General features: G+C 41.1%; 1 protein-coding gene across 1 annotated transcript in view; it reads left to right on the top strand.

Moving 5' to 3' along the window:
- The first annotated feature begins 1,136 nt into the window (after positions 1 to 1,136).
- The window catches only part of LOC136872284 (neuropilin-1-like), a 534,693-nt gene continuing 515,008 nt past the window's right edge, over positions 1,137 to 20,821 (top strand). Inside the window, exons 1-2 of the mRNA XM_068227416.1 lie at positions 1,137 to 1,171; positions 2,109 to 2,323. Coding sequence (XP_068083517.1) covers positions 1,137 to 1,171; positions 2,109 to 2,323 — 250 coding nt within the window. The remainder of the gene's footprint in view (positions 1,172 to 2,108; positions 2,324 to 20,821) is intronic.

The following is a 20,821-nucleotide window of genomic DNA, read 5'->3' as shown; positions in this document are numbered from 1 at the left end:
AGCGGTTAGGGGCGCGCAGCTGTGAGCTTGCATCAGGGAGATAGTGGGTTCGAATCCCACTCTCGGCAGCCCTGAAGTTGGTTTTCCATGGTCTCCCATTTTCACACCAGACAAATGCTGGGCCTGTACCCTAATTGAGGTCACGACCGCTTCCTTCCAACTCTTATCCCTTTCCTATTCCATCGTCGCCATAAGACCTATCTGTGTCAGTGCGTCGTAAAGCCACTGGCAAAAATCATTTTCTCCAATACTTCCCCATACGAGTTCAATGTTCTTCTTCCCTGAACTCAGTCCGCGCTTTCCCTGTTCTTAATTTCAGTTTTCGTAGGAAACCACATCCAGTTGAAATTCTCTTTAAGAAGATTCCGGTTCTGAATATCGTCGTGTGTAATTCCTAATTCTTGCAGGTCCCTCTCTACCTCGGTGAACCAGGATCCCTTGGTTCTCTTATTTAAGGAATAGGAGAAGATCTTATTTATCTTCCTGTGAGCCTTCGGGGCAGCTGACCAAGGGGTAATCATCCTCTTCCGAATTAAATCAGTAATTTTTCAGCCGCGGGTGTATAATTTCTGGTTACGTCCTCTCCTAAGCTTTATAACCACGGGGATGGCCATGACGTACTTCTCCATGGCCTACACAGCTCTCTTTATACACATCCGCGTCCTCTGCAACTCTCAAGGTACTGTTGCTAGGTAACACAGCATCACACATTTTGTAACACATATTTTCGGGTGACTTCCAGTCTTAAGACATATTTATGTCAAATTATCCTGAACTATCAATTTCCTTGTAGACCATCAAAATGTGTCCTCATGAACGTTTGTTCTTACATTTCGAGTTTCTCTACCAGCCTTCACTATTACTGCTAGACATTCAGATGCTTGAAATGGCTCTTGTTGGGTGACCAAGCAGTATAGTCTGATTTTGGTGTTAAGGTACGGAGATATCTTTTGTAATGATTCTTATAGCCTATGCTATGTGAAGGCTCCTATCTCTGAGATCCGGATTGTAATCCATTCACCGAGGTAATTAAACTAAAAACACTATATGTACTGTACAGATCTTTTCCTTCCCTTGAACTTCGACTGCTCATTCCTGTAAGTAAATAAGAATGTAACTTCGATGTCCTATAAAGCATGCCACTCTCTAACTTTTCTAAAAATATTCAGAAGTATATTCTCCATTGGAAGGAACAAAAATAAAACAGAAAGAAGGATTTTTGTGATAAGTGGCATGGTTTGCTGGACCTCATCCCAGATTTTTTTTTTAATTATTATTATTATTATTATTATTATTATTATTATTATTATTATTATTATTATTATTATTATTATTATAAGCCGGCTCGCGATCTATAGGTAGCTTGCCTTCCTCTCACCCGGAGTCCCCGGGTTCGATTGCCGGCCAGGTCAACTGATTAATGGTATTCGTCGTAACACTCGAGGTCATAAGGACGTATTCGGCGCTCAACACGCACGTATCACTGACGATTATCTTGATTATATCTATGACAGTTCTATTGTCAATGATAATCATTGACTGAGCTCGATAGCTGCAGTCGCTTAAGTGCGGCCTGTGTCCAGTATTCGGAGATAGTAGGTTCGAACCCCACTGTCGGCAGCCCTGAAGATGGTTTTCCGTGTTTTCCCATTTTCACACCAGGCAAATGCTGGGGCTGTACCTTAATTAAGGCCACGGCCGCTTCCTTCCCACTCGTAGCCCTTCCCTGTCCCATCGTCGCTATAAGACCTATCTGTGTCGGTGCGACGTAAAGCAACTAGCAAAAAGAAAAGACAATCATTGAACTATATTCTAGTCAAGTGCGTATTCTTCTTCTTCCTCTTATTATTATTATTAGCTGTCCCCTTGATGTAAGAGTAGTGAGTCTGCTTCTTTTCGGACCTCTGGGGGTAGCAGCTAATCACAGTAACCACTAGACCACAGAAGTGGACTCAAATAGTGTTAATACCTTTAAATATCCTTTGGTAATGAAAACATTTTTCATACCATAATATTTTTTTTGAATTTGTCCTTTTTTAATGACAGTATTTTCTATGATCTGCTTCTCCCTCTAGTTTACGGAGAATTTCACCGTTTTATTGTTCCAGTTGTGCTCGAGGCGACTACGTGAAATTGTTTCTTCACCTGGAGCGCCCCGAGGTGAACGAATACACGCCGTGGGCTGGTCTCCTGTGTGGCAGCTACACTGATATCCCGCACGTACATTTCAGCTCTGGACCAGGACTAGTGCTCGAGTTTCATACAGACCGCAGGCCAGGCAACAGTTCTGGGTTTCTCGGGCATTTTCGCTTTATAGACAGACGTAAGTACTGAGGATTTAATATTGTATTAGATATACAGTGTACATGCTAACATTAAGTTCATTCATTGTCTTTTTCATGCAGATCGTCTTGTTGCTCGCCTTCCATTGTTTTACTCCATTATTTTAAACTAATTTTAAAATGATTAAACTTCATTTTACAGCGCTTAAAGCTAGTCCAGATACTCACATTATGTGGAGAAAAGACCGTTGTTTACCGCTACAATACAATTGCAACTGAACTCGAAGAAAGGGTAACGTTATGATTGTAAAGAAATATGATCTCCGTTTTCGGATCATGCATCTACAACTCAATATACTATGGTCTTCTGACGAGACGACGCGTGCATAAGGAGAGGGTAAGCTTGGCTACCGCGCAAGCGCCAGCCTCAAGTCCCCGTGGCCTGGCAAGAAACATCGATTCCATCCGGGGTGATTCTAGTGAATCAATCAATCAATCAATCAATCAATCAATCAATCAATCAATCAATCAATCAATCAATCAATCAATCACTACTGATGTGCATTTAGGGCAGTCGCCCAGGTGGCAGATTCCCTATCTGTTGTTTTCCTAGCCTTTTTTTAAATGATCGCAAAGAAATTGGAAAATTATTGAACATTTCCCTTGGTAAGTTATTCCAATCCCTAACTCCCCTTCCTATAAACGAATATTTGCCCCAAATTGTCCTCTTGAATTCCAACTTTATCTTCATATTGTGATCTTTCCTACTTTTAAAGACACCACTCAAACTTATTCGTCTACTGATGTCCTCCCAAGCCATCTCTCTGACAGCTCGGAACATACCATTTAATCGAGCAGCTTGTCTCCTTTCTCCCAAATCTTCCCAGCCCAAACTTTGCGACATTTTTGTAACGCTACTCTTTTGTCGGAAATCACCCAGGACAAATCGAGCTGCTTTTCTTTGGATTTTTTCCAGTTCTTGAATCAAGTAATCCTGGTGAGGGTCCCATACACTGGAACCATACTCTAGTTGGGGTATTACCAGAGACTTATATGCCCTCTCCTTTACATCCTTACTACAACCCCTAAATACCCTCATAACCATGTGCAGAGATCTGTACCCTTTATTAACAATCATATTATGTGATTACCCCAATGAAGGTCTTTCCTTATATTAACACCTAGGTGCTTACAATGATCCCCAAAAGGAACTTCCACCCCATCAACGCAGTAATTAAAACTGAGAGGACTTTTCCTATTTGTGAAACTCACAACCTGACTTTTAACCCTGTTTATCATCATACCATTGTCCACCGTCCATGTCACAACACTATCGAGGTCACCCTGCAGCCGCTCACAATCTTGTAACTTATTTATTACTCTGTACAGAATAACATCATCTGCAAACAGCCTTATCTCTGATTCCACTTCTTTACACATATCATTGATATATATAAGAAAACATAAAGGTCCAATAATACTGCCTTGAGGAATTCCCCTCTTAATTATTACAGGGTCAGATAAAGCTTCGCCTAGTCTAATTCTCTGAGTTCTATTTTCTAGAAATATAGCCACCCATTCAGTCACTCTTTTTTCTAGTCCAATTGCACTCATTTTAGCCAGTAGTCGTCCATGAACTATGGTGCTGCTGTGAAGTTCCAGACTGGTAGTGCAATTGTGGTTTAGTTACATATTTACTGTAATCACTGCATAATGAACACATATCTGTTTCAGAGAGCTCGTAGTAATGTTTGCACTTTAAAGCCTTTTAGAGTCAGGAAGTGTTGGCTCCATTATTTCTGAAGATTGCAAATCGAATTATTTTTTTTTAATTTCTTGAATATATTTCTTCTTCTGTAAAATGTGTTTCGGCTAATTCTTCTCCTCTCGAAATATTTCGATTTACCCAGGCTAAGGTCCGTATTTCTAAAATTACATGGATTTTTAAGAGGTTTGTGGCTAAAATCTTGTCGTGCCCTGTGATATTAGGGGCAGATTTTATGTCATATTCCGGTCTTGTACTCTATCATCAAAGTACATTCAAATTTAAGAGTAATTTACATATACAGTACCTCTTTTAAAATGTAATTCTGTACCGTCTTCTATCATAGGTTTTCCCTACTGAATTGACTTTCATTATTTTTTATATATCTAAGTTTGCAACACTTCATTCTCATCCCGCCAGCTTTGGTTTTTGACCAATCAGGAATTTCATGTACTTATTTTTCAGCCAATCAAACATTTCTTGTACCTATTTTATCTGCCAATAAAAAGCAGAGGGTGTGTCCAGATTTAGTCCAGAGCCTTCTCGAAGCTTTCCCTCTGGAATAAAACTGTAGCTTTTTCGAGCTACCTTGTCTTATTGATCGCCGGAATTCTGAGTGAGTGTGTTAAGAGAGGAGGCGAGGTTCCTTATTCTTCGGCAGGCAGAACATCAGCCCAGGTAATGGCCACCAGTTTTCTATCTCTACGGCGATCTCCGCAAACTGACCCGAGGAGAAAGTTCTAATCTTTAACTATGAAACCACCAATTTTCTAAAACTGTAAATTTTCCTCCTTTGTCATGTAAAACTTAATGTAAGTCCTAGAGACTTAAACTGTAAATCGGGGATACAGAGTGCGCTAACGTCTCGAATTCCCTTTCAAGGCCTACTCAAGGCAACCCTAACAATTTCTGGCCTCTCTAGGCCCAACCTACAATATGCAATACCATGTTAAGTACCTTACTTTCTACAGGGGTATCTAGTACCCATGCTACTAGGTCTTTGTGAAAATGAAGAACAGGTTAAACTACTGGCCCAAACAAAAAATGTATGGAGGCGTACTCTTGCGCTCCTTGAAAACCACGTTTTTAAAACGCTACTTGGGCTTGTGGACCGACGATGCAGAGGCTAATCCCACTCTACTGAGCTGACTAGAAGGACAAGTTACTTATGATTTACAGGGGAAAAACAATATCAAAATCGTAGTAACCCCAAGATAGTTGTTTTTTTTTTTTGTTTTTTTTTTTTTGCTACGGGCTTTACGTCGCACCGACACAGATAGGTCTTATGGCGGCTATGGGATAGTAAAAGCCTAGGAGTTGGAAGGAAGCGGCCGTGGCTTTAATTAAGGTACAGCCCCAGCATTTGCCTGTTGTGAAAATGGGAAACTACGGAAAACCATTTTCAGGACTGCCGATTGTGGGATTCGAACCTACTATCTCCCGGATGCAAGCTCACAGCCGCGCGCCTCTACGCGCACCCATTCCAGCCCGCACCTTCTTTCACCTCTCTGTTCCGCGGAAACTCCGTAACAATTATTAATGATTAAAGGCCATTAGGGAGCACCTATGACTACTTCTTCTTAGATGATCGCCTTCGTTCCGAGTACCTCTTGAGGCCTGCTATTAGTTGTTCCTTTCTTCCCTGTGAAAGAGGTTTGCGAGATTTAGCGTATTTTATATATTTATATAAACTGTGTTATCGAAATAATCAATGCATTCAAATACTATTCCTACAAAATACATAGAAACGTATGATGGAAAGAAGAAGTATAAAAAGTGTGTCCTATCCTATTTTGCATTGAATGACCTGTAATCAGAAAGAGCTATTCCTCAAATGGTGGAAATAATGAGCCATCTCGTTTGATCCGTTGTGAAAAGCATTTATATGCTAATATGGAACTCAAGTTCGTCTACAGCTTGTGTGGACACTTAAATAAAACCTCGCCGTGCACAGGAATTTGCCCCAGGCTTCTGAGATGAAGTCTTCCGTTACAATGAGTTTCCGATTGAAACGGAATCGTGTATCTCAAAGCTCCGTTCCCTACGGGCATTGAGGATATAATACTAACATGAAGGGGGTGGAAGCACACTAAAACTGAAAGGAACTGCGTATGGAGCATATGGTGGATATGGAATACGTATTTCAAATAGAAATGTGTATTTGATTAGACTGTGTGCCTTTCAGCTGAACGAGATTGACATTCACAGAGATTAATTTAAAAGATAACTCCGTTTTATGTTATTCCAGGTACTTAGAACTATATAGAGTAACTTCAGAGAATGATCCTCCAACATAAATATATTTACTTAGTCTCACAGCATTTGGAAAGGGGCCAGGATTAGCTCAGATGATAGTGCACCGATATTTTGATGCCAAAACGGCAGGTTTGATCCTGGTGCTATTAAGTGGTAGTTGTTTTTCACAACTTTTGCTTTACGCCGCACCCACACAGATAGGTGTTATAGCGAGCGACGATGGGATGGGAAAGGCATAGGAATTGGAAGGAAGGGCCCGTGGCCTTAATTAACGTACAGCTCCAGCATTTGTGTGGTGAGAAAATGGGAAACTACGGAAAACCATCTTCAGGACTGCTGGCAGTGGAGTTCGAACCCACAATCTCACGGATGCAAGCTCACAGCTGCGCATGCCTAACAACACGGCCAACTCGCCCGGCAGGTAGTAGTTGAAGGATTTATGGAGGCTACGTCATTCTCGTGTGGACAGATTTACCGGCTCGTAAAATAACTCGTGTGGAGGAAAATTTCAACCACTCAGTATCTCCAGAAACCGTACAAAAATTAATTAATGGGACGCAAAACTATTATTAAAGCATGGGGCGTCCCAAAAAGACGCAGGCTTCCTACTCGTACACCGTAAGGCCGGTTGATGATGATGATATTAATAATAATAATAATAATAATAATAATAATAATAATAATAATAATAATAATAATAATCACATAAATAATTATTCGTGCATACTCATGAGTAATGACTCGATCACTAACACAGGAAATGTAATCATCACAACATCACTGATACGCGCTTGTTGGGCTTCGAATATGTCCTTACGACACCGAGATTTCTTGTGTTAGCAGGAATACCAATTCTTCACTTTATCATTAACCACTTGTAAGAGAGGACCATGACGGCCGAATGATGATGTCACTGAATTCACACCAGGGCGGCCGTGGTTCAAATACCGGTCAGTACAAGTGGAGCAGACGAATATTAACGTCTCTGTGGCCCGGAGTCCACGCTAAACTGGAGGTCCCGTGACTATGATCACAATATCAAGTCACTTAAATCTATATGATAGATATTTGTAAGTATATTTATCTTAAATATGGCCACGCCCAATATTACTTCCTATTGTATGTCTGGTGTTAGTGTAGTAAATCTGTTCAGTTCAGAGGTGGTGAAAGAGTTGTAATTAAGAGGAAGCTGAAGGAATGTTGGCGGTAAAGGATGGGAAGCCAGGGGTATTGCAACTTTTTAAAATTTGTCCACAGAAGAGGTTCCTGGGAGCAAGGCCGTAGCCAGGGAGTAGTTTATGGGGTTCAACCCCCCTCCAAATAAAAGTGAACTTGGCAATTTTGAAATACAATTAATACAATTAATTAGAAGTATTATTAAAATGCATTTTACCTATAAAATCTTTAAAAGCTTCTCTTTAAATATAGTTAAGATATTGAAATTTTAATTGTTGTGTGATATACGGATCGTTTTTTTATGTTCTTAATAAATTTTATACCATAAAAGACCCCGGCTGGAACTTGGCGCGACAGCTCTGCATTTCGACCGACCAACCGAGCATAGGACGGATGGACATGCCTCTACCATGCCTCTACATGTTTTCATTCGTGAGACGGAGAGTGGCTGGTCCCCACTGTTGGCTGTCCTCAGTGTGGTCCTTAAGCGTACGGAATGAAAATAAATTTAGTAGCAGTAATAGTAGACGTAGTAGCGTTTTCATAACATATACAAAGTAGTCATATCCGTTTGTAACATCATATCTATACAGTTCTCAGTGTGTCTTTGAGAACGTAATGTCTTCCTCCATCAGTAATTGTTCTACTGTTGCCATATTCGTATTGATTTTCAACGCCGAGAATCCTCATTCATACCTATAATGCATTAGCAGATTCTTTTACTGATATCTTCACTTTGACTACTTCCCCTTAAAAGCAGTAACGACTGTTCCCCACTACTATTGGCACTTTCTCCTGTTTCCCATTTTCACACCAGGTAAATGTTGGGGGCTATATATTAAGGCAGTGGCCGCTTCATTCCTACTCGTATCCATAGGACCTATCTGTGTTGGTGCGACATAAAGCCAATTGTAAATAAAATCTACCCTTGGATCTGTCTGTCTGTCTGTCTGTCTGTCTGTCTGTCTGTCTGTCTGTCTGTCTGTCTGTCTGTCTGTCTGTCTGTCTGTCTGTCTGTCTGTCTGTCTGTTAGGTCATCAGCCCAGAGGCTGGTTGGATCCTCAAATAGCACCACCAAAGGTTATGCGGTTATAAGGAAACCGCAAAAACCAATGGCAGCACCAAAATGAGGCGTACTAGGCAAGACGAGGAGTGAGGTAGTTTGCCATTGCTTTCCTCACTGAGTCAGAAAGTGCTATTGTAGCACGACTGACCCTATGAGCAACACCTTTCATAACACTCAGATGCACTAGTCGTGCTCTGAATGTCAATACTCAGCACCACCCATACCCCAGCAGCTTCCATATTGTCACAGCCATGGATGAGACTGGGACTTCGGTGAAAGCTACACTTTACTCTGGCCTGTGTAAGGAATGGACCCTTGGATATAGCACACTATTTTACAGTGTATATTGACATTTACGAAGAGTTAAAGTTTTAAAAGTTGCTGCCTTGCCTAGGCGGTAAAGACGTGCTCAGTTTACCGGGAGGGACTTGGTTTTCATTCCCCATCATGAATTTGAAAAATGTAAGAACGAGGTTCCTATTTCTGGATTGGTATATAGCCTTCTGTTTCTCTCATTTTACACCAAATATTTATACCAGGTTAATTACTGGGAAGAAAGCTGGCTGGACGTACAGATGACCATTCTATCTTGAATACCGCCTAGGTACGTATTGCGGAATCCTTTATCGTCCATTTCTCCACGGTCCTTTCAAGGCCTATAGGAAGATAGCTTTGCTTCGTTCTCAATTTTTAATTGATTCAATAACATGAATTTTCCACAACTTCACGCGACAATATGAATGCGGCCACATAAGCAGTTGAATACCTTCTACAGTGTATCTGGTTCCATGACCTTAAGTCAGTTTCAAAGATTTCAGACATTCTGGAATAGAAGACCAGTGGTCATTGAAAGCAACAAGTACCCAAAAAAATTAATTACAAATCAAAGTGAATATTAATGGCAAGATGGAGGAATATTATTCACTAATAATATATGGAAATGAAAGCGAAATGGTCTCTCCATGAAGAGCCAAACTAAATAGCTCAGGTGGGAGAACGCTGGCCTTCTGATCAGAAGTTTGTGCGTTCGACTCCGGCTCAGTCCAGTAATAATTGAATGTTCTCAAATACGCCAGCCTAGAGTCGGTAGATTTACTGGAACGTACAATAACACCAGCGGGACAATATTCATGCAACTCGGCGTCTCCAAAAATGTAAAAGCCATTGGTGGGACGTAAATTTATTATTATTATTATTATTATTATTATTATTATTATTATTTTATTATTATCTTAAACGAAGAAGTACCTGCAAAACCAAAATCTCACTTTCTTCAGGGAACTAAGTAACAATAAGAATAAAGACAAGAAAAGAACAATAATAATCGCACCGTCTGAACACCTTTTCCAGGTAACCGATTACCTTTTATTATAGTTTTATCTCCACTAATTACTTTTATTGTTACATTTTAGCGTCCATAATCATTTTCGCACTTGTACTCAGTGCGAATTGATTTTAGAGTATCGGGGTATGAGGCTGAAACAAGATGTTGAGATGAATCGATTGAAACCTCAGGTATCAGAATGAGAAAACTTGGTCCAATGTTATAGCCGATACTATTACAAAATGCTGCAATCAGCGCCATTTTCTTTTCCCTCATTGTGGCGTGATGACTTCATCAGGTTACCTTGAAGTACGATAAGGAATCACAGTAACTTATCAACACCTATTTGTCCTATTTGAATTCATGTGGAGGATTTGGGGGCCGAGGATGTGATTCATAGCAGCTGCATCACGTATGACATAAGTTTTCGCTAAAAGAATCGTCGTTTGAGTACGTTAACCGAGAGAATGGACAAGACGAGGCGTACTGAGTTATGTGGGTTTTTTCGCTAGTGCTTTACGTCGCACCGACACAGATAGGTCTTATGGCGACGATACGGTTTTTAATAGACTCTTCGAGCACACGAGACTTGTTCAGGTTGCTACGGACTACGTAATGACTGATAAATCTTACCGCCTTGCCTTTACGGAGATTGGATTACAGACAATGAAGACAATGTAGAAATCGTCGGATATCAGAGCAATAACTCAACGTAATTTAGGATGTGACGCAACGACAATCGCTGCCGATGGAGTGGTTATACACTGCCTGACATATAAATTAAGCGCCCAGAAGGGGTGGTTGAATGTGAATGAAACTACACATTTTTCTTTCTTTTTTTTTTTTTTTTTTTTTGCTAGTTGCTTTACGTCGCACCGACACAGATAGGTCTTATGGCGACGATGGGACAGGGAATGGCTAGGAGTGGGAAGGAAGCGGCCGTGGCCTTAATTAAGGTACAGGCCCAGCATTTGCCTGGTGTGAAAATGGGAAACCACGGAAAACCATTTTCAGGGCTGCCGACAGTGGGGTTCGAACCTACTATCTCCCGAATACTGGCCGCACTTAAGCGACTTCAGCTATCGAGCTCAGTAAACTACACATATTGAAAGACCATGTGCCTTTTTTGAACTGACTACACCATGGGATGAAAGAGACAAGGAACTTGGCAGTAATAGGTGCAATGTTGGCACCTCCCCCACCCCCGGCCACAATGCTGCTCGGAATGGTGTCAAAAAGCCTTTGGATCCTCTCCTGAGGATGGTTCATCTACTGTTGTTACAGCAGACCCTCCAGATCCCGCAGTTTGGCACAGGAACGGAATGCCTTTCCATTGTCATCACACACGTGTTCAATGATGGAGAGGTCCGGGGATCTTGCTGGCCACAGGAGGACTTCAAGATGTTATAGGCAGTCCATAGGCAAACGCTCTTTGTGTGGACGTGCTTTATTTTGTTGGAACGCTGTCTCAAGTTGCTGTGCAGTAAGAGGTAGGAAGTGCGGACGTAGAATGTCTGTGACGTATCGCTGTGCCGTAAACGACAGCCGAAGCACTATTAGAGGTGACCTGAACGCATATCCTATGGCTCTCCACACCATGATGCCAGGGATTACGCTTGTGTGTCTTTCCACAATATTGGCAGAATCTGCCCTCGACGCCGCTAAACACGCACACGATGGTCATCGGAGGTTATGGAGAAGCAAGACTCATCACTGAACATGATGCAACGCCAGTCGTCCTCTGTCCATGCCTCCCGGGCAAGGCAACACTCCAAAAGCAGGCGTTGGTGTTCTGGTGTCAATGGCAACCGACGCATGGGGCGGCAGGACCCCAATCCGGCGGATACTCGTCACCTTGACACTGTGCGGGAACTCACAGGATGTTGTAGAATCTCCAGTACATGTTCGCGGAAGGCGGTTAACCGGCTTGGCGTACCACACGACGGTTCTCCCTCGGACTGGTGTTCCTTGGTCAACCCGAACCTGCACGACGTAATTGGATGCCCTCATGTATCCATTGAGTCAAAATCAGGCCACTTTGACATCTGAATGGTCCACATGCCTGTCAATTGCACGATACGACAAACCAGTCTCATGCAGTCCCACAATGCGGCCTCCATCAAATACTGTTGCTTGGTAGGCAGGCTGTCTAACATGTCTGCGAGACATCGCGGGTGCTTCATAATTCTCTTTGCACGTCTTGCTTAACTGTCTCTCTCACAGCAGTTGACTGGTAAAAACTTATCAACAACAGGACGCTGCCATAACGAATACACACTAGTGGGCGTTCTATACATTACAATGAAAACCTACGACCTGTTTTCCAGTCATTGACCGGGTCAGGGATGTAATGAATGAAGCAGATATAGGCTGTTAGTACGATGGGGTCGCCACTCCCAAAGTGATTTATTAATGAATGATTGATGCTATGAAATGAGAATGGAGAGTGTTGCTGGAATGAAAGATGACAGGGAAAACCGGAGTACCCGGAGAAAAACCTGTCCCGCCTCCGCTTTGTCCAGCACAAATCTCACATGGAGTGACCGGGATTTGAACCACGGTATCCAGCGGTGAGAGGCCGACGCGCTGCCGTCTGAGCCACGCAGGCTCTCTATACATTACAGATCTTTGTAAATATAAGCATCTACTCACACATCAATGGTATGCATGTATACCAAAATGGGATAATATTGGACTACTCCTTCTGGGTGCTTAAGTTTTTTTTGTCAGGCAGTGTATATCGAACTCTGCAATTGCAACACTTTGTGCAGGTCTATGACTGTGTCAATAGACGGTTCGCTCGTCGGAGATTTTTGCATGGTTGAAATCACTTTTCCTTTGTATTTCAAACTCATGTTAGCATCCATTTGGGAGTCCCGTTCAAGAACGTTCCTGACCAGCTACTAGGACGGACTCGACTTCAAATTTTCCCATAGAGTCTAATCCTTCGTAAGATGTATAACTGGCGTTAATCCAGTATCTGAATAAACAAAGGTATAGCATAGATCGTACCATTTTATTTCACCAGGCCACCTAGACGTATACATGCCTAAAATTCTTGTGGTCATAACCGATACAGACTAAATCCGACCGTTCTTTTCATGCTTCAACTATATTAGTTATAAATTCGTGTCACGAGATGGCGAGGCTTTCATGCAGCTGGATAATTGACCAGTTGTTTTGTTGGGCACCAGTGCAGCGTCGTTTGACTATCACTGGGGTACAACACACGTAACACTAGTGGTTGTTCCACCGGGCGAGTTGGCCGAGCGCATAGAGGCGCGCGGCTGTGAGCTTGCATCCGGGAGATAGTAGGTTCGAATCCCACTATCGGCAGCCCTGAAAATGGCTTTCCGTGGTTTCCCATTTTCACACCAGGCAAATGCCGGGGCTGTACCTTAATTAAGGCCACGGCCGCTTCCTTCCAATTCCTAGGCCTTTCCTCTCCCATCGTCGCCATAAGATCTATCTGTGTCGATGCGACGTAAAGCAAATAGCAAAAAAAATTGGAACATTTTCGTACATAATTTTATTTTTTTAAATACATCAGTTACTGGATTACTGATGAAATATTGCTCTATATGTGTGACAACACCAACAGAAAATAAGTATTTGGCATGCGACATTAGAAGAGATGATAATGAGTTATATTTTCATATGATGAATATCGAACACCTCATAGCATCGATTGATTTCCATGGAGTGCCTTGAGCAACCGGATGGTATTATGTTGCGTTAAAGGTATTTTCCAAAGACAAATGGTGCCGCTAACATTACGTCACATCAATTAGTAATAAGGACCTGAAGTTCCTTTGCTGACCACGGAAATTTGTGGTCCCCAATAGCAGAGCATTTGACTTTATTGGTCTTTCCCTTTGGGGTTTTTAGATGGTTATGATCTTCAAATTATGAAGGATTAATAAGCAAATATGCTCACCAAGTTGATGATATTGAAGCATTCTATTATAGCGAACGGATAGCAATATTTTAAGTTGTACCTTGAGAGAGAGAGATAGTTTTAGCAAGGGATAATCTGAGAAATATTGATGTATGTGATCCTCATATTGTATTTCATATGTCATGATTTATATAAGACTGTACTTTTAAAATGTTTTTTCAAATGTTTGGAATGTGTCTGAATTACGTACGTCAAGTAAGTAACGTCCAGTTATTGTCGTATAATTGAACTTGATGGTAATGCCAATATTTCAACCGGATCGTTGAATGCTTTCTATAAAACAGGTAGTCTAATATGGATGTATATCTATTAGTTCGCTCGCCTTCATTCAATATGCCCAGATTACAGCTTTGCGTTTGAAAACTCCACATGAGAGCCATTTCTGAATGTTAACCACTTTGATTAGAGTTTCAGATCCACACTTTGTGAGTACTAATTTGTGAGGTCACAATTTGGCATATGACCAATAATCATAAATCCCTCTAACACGTATGAATTGTAGCATTGGCCATTAGCAAATTGTAATCGATCACACTATAAGCTTTGTCTCGCATGCTCCATTGGAATTCCTGAGAGAAACCCAATGTGGGACTATGATACCTTTCCTAGGTTGAAACTGTATTGTCGGCATGTCCAGAAATAACTCATAACTCCTGGTTTTGTCACAAGAGTTTTGTTACCGCCGAATATTAATTTAAGATACTTCAAAGTTAGATGTAGCTGATCTAAAGGTGCTATACAAGGCAACTGATAGTTTATTTAGGTCTCCAAAATTAGTTTCCTTATGTTCCCTCCACGTCTCTTCCCGTAGTAGCACAATGAAGACCCTCTCCCATATTCCTTCTCCCGGCTTTCTCTTACCCAAAGGTACTTTCATGTGCGTCTTCCAGCAATATTTAATACATTATTTATAAACAAGAATCTAGATATCTTCCTATAGAATCCTTCCTTCTGTCATGATAATTCTCATATAACTTAATTTTCCTCCTTGTTATTTCCTATTTCATCTCCTGTCCTAAAGTGTGTTTTCCTTTGTTTATGTCTTTGTTTATGCAAATATGTAATATATCGGATTGTAAAATTTTTATTGATTATATTTGTTTGTATATTTTTCATTTTAGATTATTAACTATTGTACATATTTCGGAGCTTTGTAATTCAGCGTTATACTGCTTTTTTACTAAATAAATAAATAAATAAATAAATAAATAAATAAATAAATAAATAAATAAATAAATAAATAAATGTTTCATAATCATTCCTAGAAATGGAGAACTACTATCAGTCTTCTTCTTCTTCTTCTGCTACTTTCGTTACTGTTTCTGTAGGACCACGGGCAGCTTTGTTATGGTTTGGATTTTCTTTTTCTCCCGGAACCTCTTCATCCTTTCTCTATTTCTTTCCCCTTCTTCAGCTGAAATTTTACCTGTCCTCTTTTCACTTTTCTTACCTATTGGTGCTTCTGTACCCTATCCCTGTATCTTTTTCTGCCATTGAGCTCTGGCATATTGGTTGGTGTATATTTTTTCTCCAGTCCTCTGTCACTTCCACCCTGATTCCCGTATTTCCTCTCGTCCTAGCCGTTGTCTCCCTTACAATTCTGGTCATTCACTCCATGTCCGTCCTGATCACATGTCCAGCAAATCATGCTCTTTTGAGTCTTATTTTTCCTGGATTTCTTCTTTCTATTCGAGGTTGTACATGCTTACATACATACATCATCATTATAGACTGTTATGCCTTTCAGCGTTCAGTCTGCAACCCTCTGAGAATTTACAAAACGTCGCAACAATCCTCGATTTGCAACTAGTGATGTGGCCTCATTTATTTATATACCTCTTATCTTTAAATCGTTAGAAATCGAGTCTAACCATGGTCGTCTAGGTCTCCCACTACTTCTCTTACCCTCCATAGCAGAGTCCATTATCCTCCTAGGTAACCTATCCTCCTCCATTCGCCTCACACGACCCCACCACCGAAGCCGGTTTATGCGTACAACTTCATCCATCGAGTTCATTCTTAAATTAGCCTTTATCTCATCATTCCGAGTACCCTCCTGCGATTGTTCCCACCTGTTTGTACTAGCAATCATTCTTGCTACTTTCATGTCTGTTACTTCTAACTTATGAATAAGATATCCTGAGTCCACCCAGCTATCGCTCCCGTAAAGCAAAGTTGGTCTGAAAACAGACCGATGTAAAGATAGTTTCGTCTGGGAGCTGACTTCCTTCTTGCAGAATACTGCTGATCGCAACTGCGAGCTCACTGCATTAGCTTTACAACACCTTGATTCAATCTCACTTACTATATTACCATCCTGGCAGAACACACAACCTAAATACTTGAAATTATCGACCTGTTCCAGCTTTGTATCACCAATCTGACATTCAATTCTGTTGAATTTCTTACCTACTGACATCAATTTAGTCTTTGAGAGGCTAATTTTCATACCATACTCATTGCACCTATTTTCAAGTTCCAAGATATTAGACCACAGGCTTTCGGCACAATCTGCCATTAAGACCAAGTCGTCAGCATAGACCAAACTTCTTACTACATTTCCACCTGCCATTTTATACCTTTCAGCAGATGATCCATGTAAACTACGAATAGCAAAGGTGAAAGATTACAGTCTTGTCTAACCCCTTTAAGTACCCTGAACCAAGAACTCATTCTACCAACAATTCTCACTGAACCCCAATTGTCAACATAAATGCCTTTGATTGATTTTAATAATCTACCTTTAATTCCATAGTCCTCCAACATAGTGAACATATTTTGCCTCGGTACCCTGTCATATGCTCTCTCTAGATCTACGAAACATAAACACAACTGCCTATTCCTCTCGTAGCATTTTTCAAATACCTGGCGCATACTGAAAATCTGATCCTGACAGCCTCTCTGTGGTCTGAAACCACACTGGTTTTCATCCAACATCCTCTCAACGACTGATCGCACCCTACCTTCCAAGATGCCAGTGAATACTTTGCCTGGTATACTAATCAATGTGATACCTCGATAGTTGTTGCAATCCTTCCTGTTACCTTGTTTGTAGATAGGTGCAATTACTGCTTTTGTCCAACCTGAAGGTACCTTACCAACACTCCACGCTAATTTTACTACTCTATGAAGCCATTTCATCCCTGCCTTCCCACTATACTTCACCATTTCAGGTCTAATCTTATCTATTCCTGCTGCCTTATAACAATGGAGTTTATTTACCATCCTTTCCACTTCCTCAAGCATAATTTCACCAACATCATTTTCCTCCTCCCAATGAGCTTGGCTGTTTGCAACACCACCAGGGTGATTTCTTTTTATATTGAGAAGATGTTCAAAATATTCCCTCCACCTCTCCTGTGATTCCCTGGGATCTATTATGAGTTCACCTGAATTACTCAAAACACTGTTCATTTCCTTTTTCCCTCCCTTCCTTAGATTCTTTATTACTGTCCAGAAAGGTTTCCCTGCTGCTTGATCTAGCCTTTCCAGGTTATTACCAAAATCTTCCCATGACTTATTTTTGGATTCAACAACTATTTGTTTCGCTCTGTTTCTTTCATCTACGTATAAGTCCCTGTCTGCCTCGGCCCTTATTTGGAGGCATTTTTGATAAGCCTTCTTTTTACGTTTACAGGCTGCTCTCACTTCATCATTCAACCAAGGTGTTCGCCTTTTCCCATCTTTACACACAGTTGTTCCTAGGCAATTCCTTGCTGTTACTATTACAGCATCCCTGTATGCCACCCATTCTCTTTCTACATCCCGAGCCTGCTTACTGTCCACTATTCGAAACTTCTCACTAATCATATCCATGTACTTCTGTCTAATTTCCTTGTCCTGGAGATTTTCTACCCGTATTCGTTTGCAGACAGATTTCACTTTCTCTACCCTAGGCTTAGAGATACTCATTTCACTACAGATCAGACAGTGGTCTGTATCATCGAAAAATCCGCGAAAAACTCGTACATTCCTAACAGATTTCCTGAATTCAATGCCTGTTAAGATATAGTCTATTATGGATCTGGTACCCCTAGCCTCCCATGTGTAGCGGTGAATAGCCTTATGGTTGAAGAATGTATTCGTAACAGCTAAACCCTTCCCATTCCCATTAGCTTCGATATCTTCCCCACATTTACCAATCACCCTTTCGTATCCTTCAGTGCTATTCCCAACTCTTTCATTGAAATCGCCCATTAGCACTATTCTATCCTTGCTGTTGACCCTGACCACGATGTCACTCAGTGCTTCATAAAACTTGTCAACTTCATCCTCATCTGTACCCTCACAGGGTGAATACACGGACACAATTCTTGTCCTAATTCCTCCAACTGACAAATATACCCACATCATTCACTCATTTACGTGCCTAATAGAAACTATGTTGCCTGCAATTGTATTCCTGATAAAGAGCCCTACCCCAGACTCTGCTCTTCCCTTTTTAACACCCGTCTTCCTCATTATCTCCCCTTACCCGAATATCACTTACTTCTAGCACATCCACATGCATCCTGTTTGCTGACTCAGCCAGTTCTACCTTCTTTCTTCCATAAGCCCCATTAATATTGATAGATCTCCATCGAATTCCATTTCGTTCGCCAGTTGTTTCCAAGGAGTCTCTCGCCTGTCAAATGGGAGTGGGACTCCATTACTCTCATAGTTCCGAGGCTTGCTTAAAATGTTCTGAGCTCGGCAAATTCATGAAGCAGGATGCTACCCTACTTGCACATAGTCCAAGTGAGGATCTCTCCTCTAACGGGTTATGGTCCACCGATGAATTGTATAGTCCTTGCCGCCTGAGCACAAGGAGGGCCATGACTCAGAATATGTCCAAGATGCCCACTCCCATTCCATAGCAACTGGTATCCCTACTCTCAGGACCACTTACTAGGCCACTCAGCCGTTGCCCATGGTTCACGAACTAGAACGTGACTGCAATAACCCACAAACATGAACCATGCACAAACAAGAAATTAGAGGCATCTTTATCCTTCGTCAACACTAAAGAATACTTCCAACACATCAGTGCAGGAAACCATCGACTATTATGCATGGATACAGACGCACTCATGTCCTTATTTAACGCTGTCAAACTCAGTGTCTCGGCTAGTGGGATATTAATACATTTTATATCATACGTGAAGTTACCGAACTCCAATAGGTGTCTTTTGCACACATTCTGTACATGTGATTCGTAATGGAATTGGATCTAGCCTTTAAACTGAAAAACATGGTCAACAGCTTCATACGCGACCCCGCAGAGAAACGGGACACGTGTTGGACATACAGTGTCGTTTGTTGTGACACATACGGTATTTTGAAGGACACATTGCACGTAATTGCCGAAAATGAATAATTCAAGTTAGTTTTTATTTCAGATACTTGGCAGTAATGACACCCTTTGTACTAATTCGGAGAGTAATTTGCGTGAAGTCACTGACCAGTTAGGATGATTTTATCCTCTGTTTCTTCTGTGTTTTTAGTTTTAATCTTTTTACTTACTCACTCACTCACTCACTCACTCACTTACTTACTTACTTACTTACTTACTTACGTACATTACCTACTTTCTTGCTTGCTTGTGTGCTTGCTTGTTTACTTGCTTGCTTGTTTGCCTGCTTGCTCGCTTACCTACTTACTTACTTACTTACTTACTTACTTACGTATCTACTTACCTGCTCGCTTACTTACTTATTTATTTACTTACTTACTTACTTACTTACTTACTTATTTACATTACCTACTTACTTGCTTGCTTACTTGCTTGCTTGTGTGCTTGCTTACTTACTTGCTTGCTTGCCTGCTTGATCACTTACTTACTTACTTACTTACTTACTTACTTACTTACTTACTTACTTACTTACTTACTTACTTATTTACATTACCTACTTACTTGCTTGCTTACTTGCTTGCTTGTGTGCTTACTTACATGCTTGCTTGATTGCTTGCTCGCTTATATACTTACTTACCTACCTACTTACTTGCTTGCTTGATTGCTTGCTCGCTTATATACTTACTTACCTACCTACTTACTTGCTTGCTTGCTTACTTACTTACTTACATTACCTACTTTCTTGCTTGCTTGTGTGCTTGTTTACTTACTTGCTTGATTGCTTGCTTGCCTGCTTGCTCGCTTACTTACTTACTTACTTACTTACCTACTTACTTGCTCGCTTACTTACTTACTTACTTACTTACTTACTTACTTACTTACTTACTTACTTACTTACTTACTTACTTACTTACTTACTCACTCACTCACTCACTCACTCACTCACTCACTCACTTACTTACTTACTTACTTACTTACTTGCTTGCTTGCTCGCTTATATACTTACTTACTTACTTACTTACTTATTTACATTACCTACTTACTTGCTTGCTTACTTGCTTGCTTGTGTGCTTACTTGCTTACTTGCTTGCTCGCTTATTTACTTACCTCCTTACTTACTTACTTGCTTGCTTGCTTACTTACTTACTTACCTACTTACTTACCTACTTAATTACTTACTTACCTACTTACTTACTTGCCTACTTCCGTTCTTGCGTGCTTGCTGACTGACTGACTGACTGACTGACCGACCGACCGACTGACTGACTGACTGACTGACTGACTGACTGACAGCCCATGTACTGCCCGAGCCTTTTCACCCACATTTCTCTTCTAGACATCTCTCGATGTCGCCAACCTTCTCCTATTTCGCACGCCCAGTTTTCTCACGTCATCCCCCACATTATCCAGTCATCGCAGTCTCGGGCGCCTGTCAGAGTGACTTCCGTCATGTTTCTAATCCAGTGTCCTCTTTGGGACTCACTGTGTACCCATCCTCTTTGCATATCCTAGCCGTTACAACCTTCGTATTTTAAGGTCTGTTACGATCGGCGGGGTCTTATAAATCTCCTACAGCTCTTCGTTATGGTTAGTTTACATGGTGCCAGTTGATGAGGCAATTGTTGGTGACAGTTTTCCTCCAATTATTGTGGGACAAACGCT

Source organism: Anabrus simplex, chromosome 4, assembly GCF_040414725.1.
Source record: "Anabrus simplex isolate iqAnaSimp1 chromosome 4, ASM4041472v1, whole genome shotgun sequence".
Classification (NCBI taxonomy): Eukaryota; Metazoa; Arthropoda; class Insecta; order Orthoptera; family Tettigoniidae; genus Anabrus; species Anabrus simplex.
Note: the sequence above shows the minus strand (reverse complement) of the source record. Positions and strands in the feature narration are given on the sequence as shown.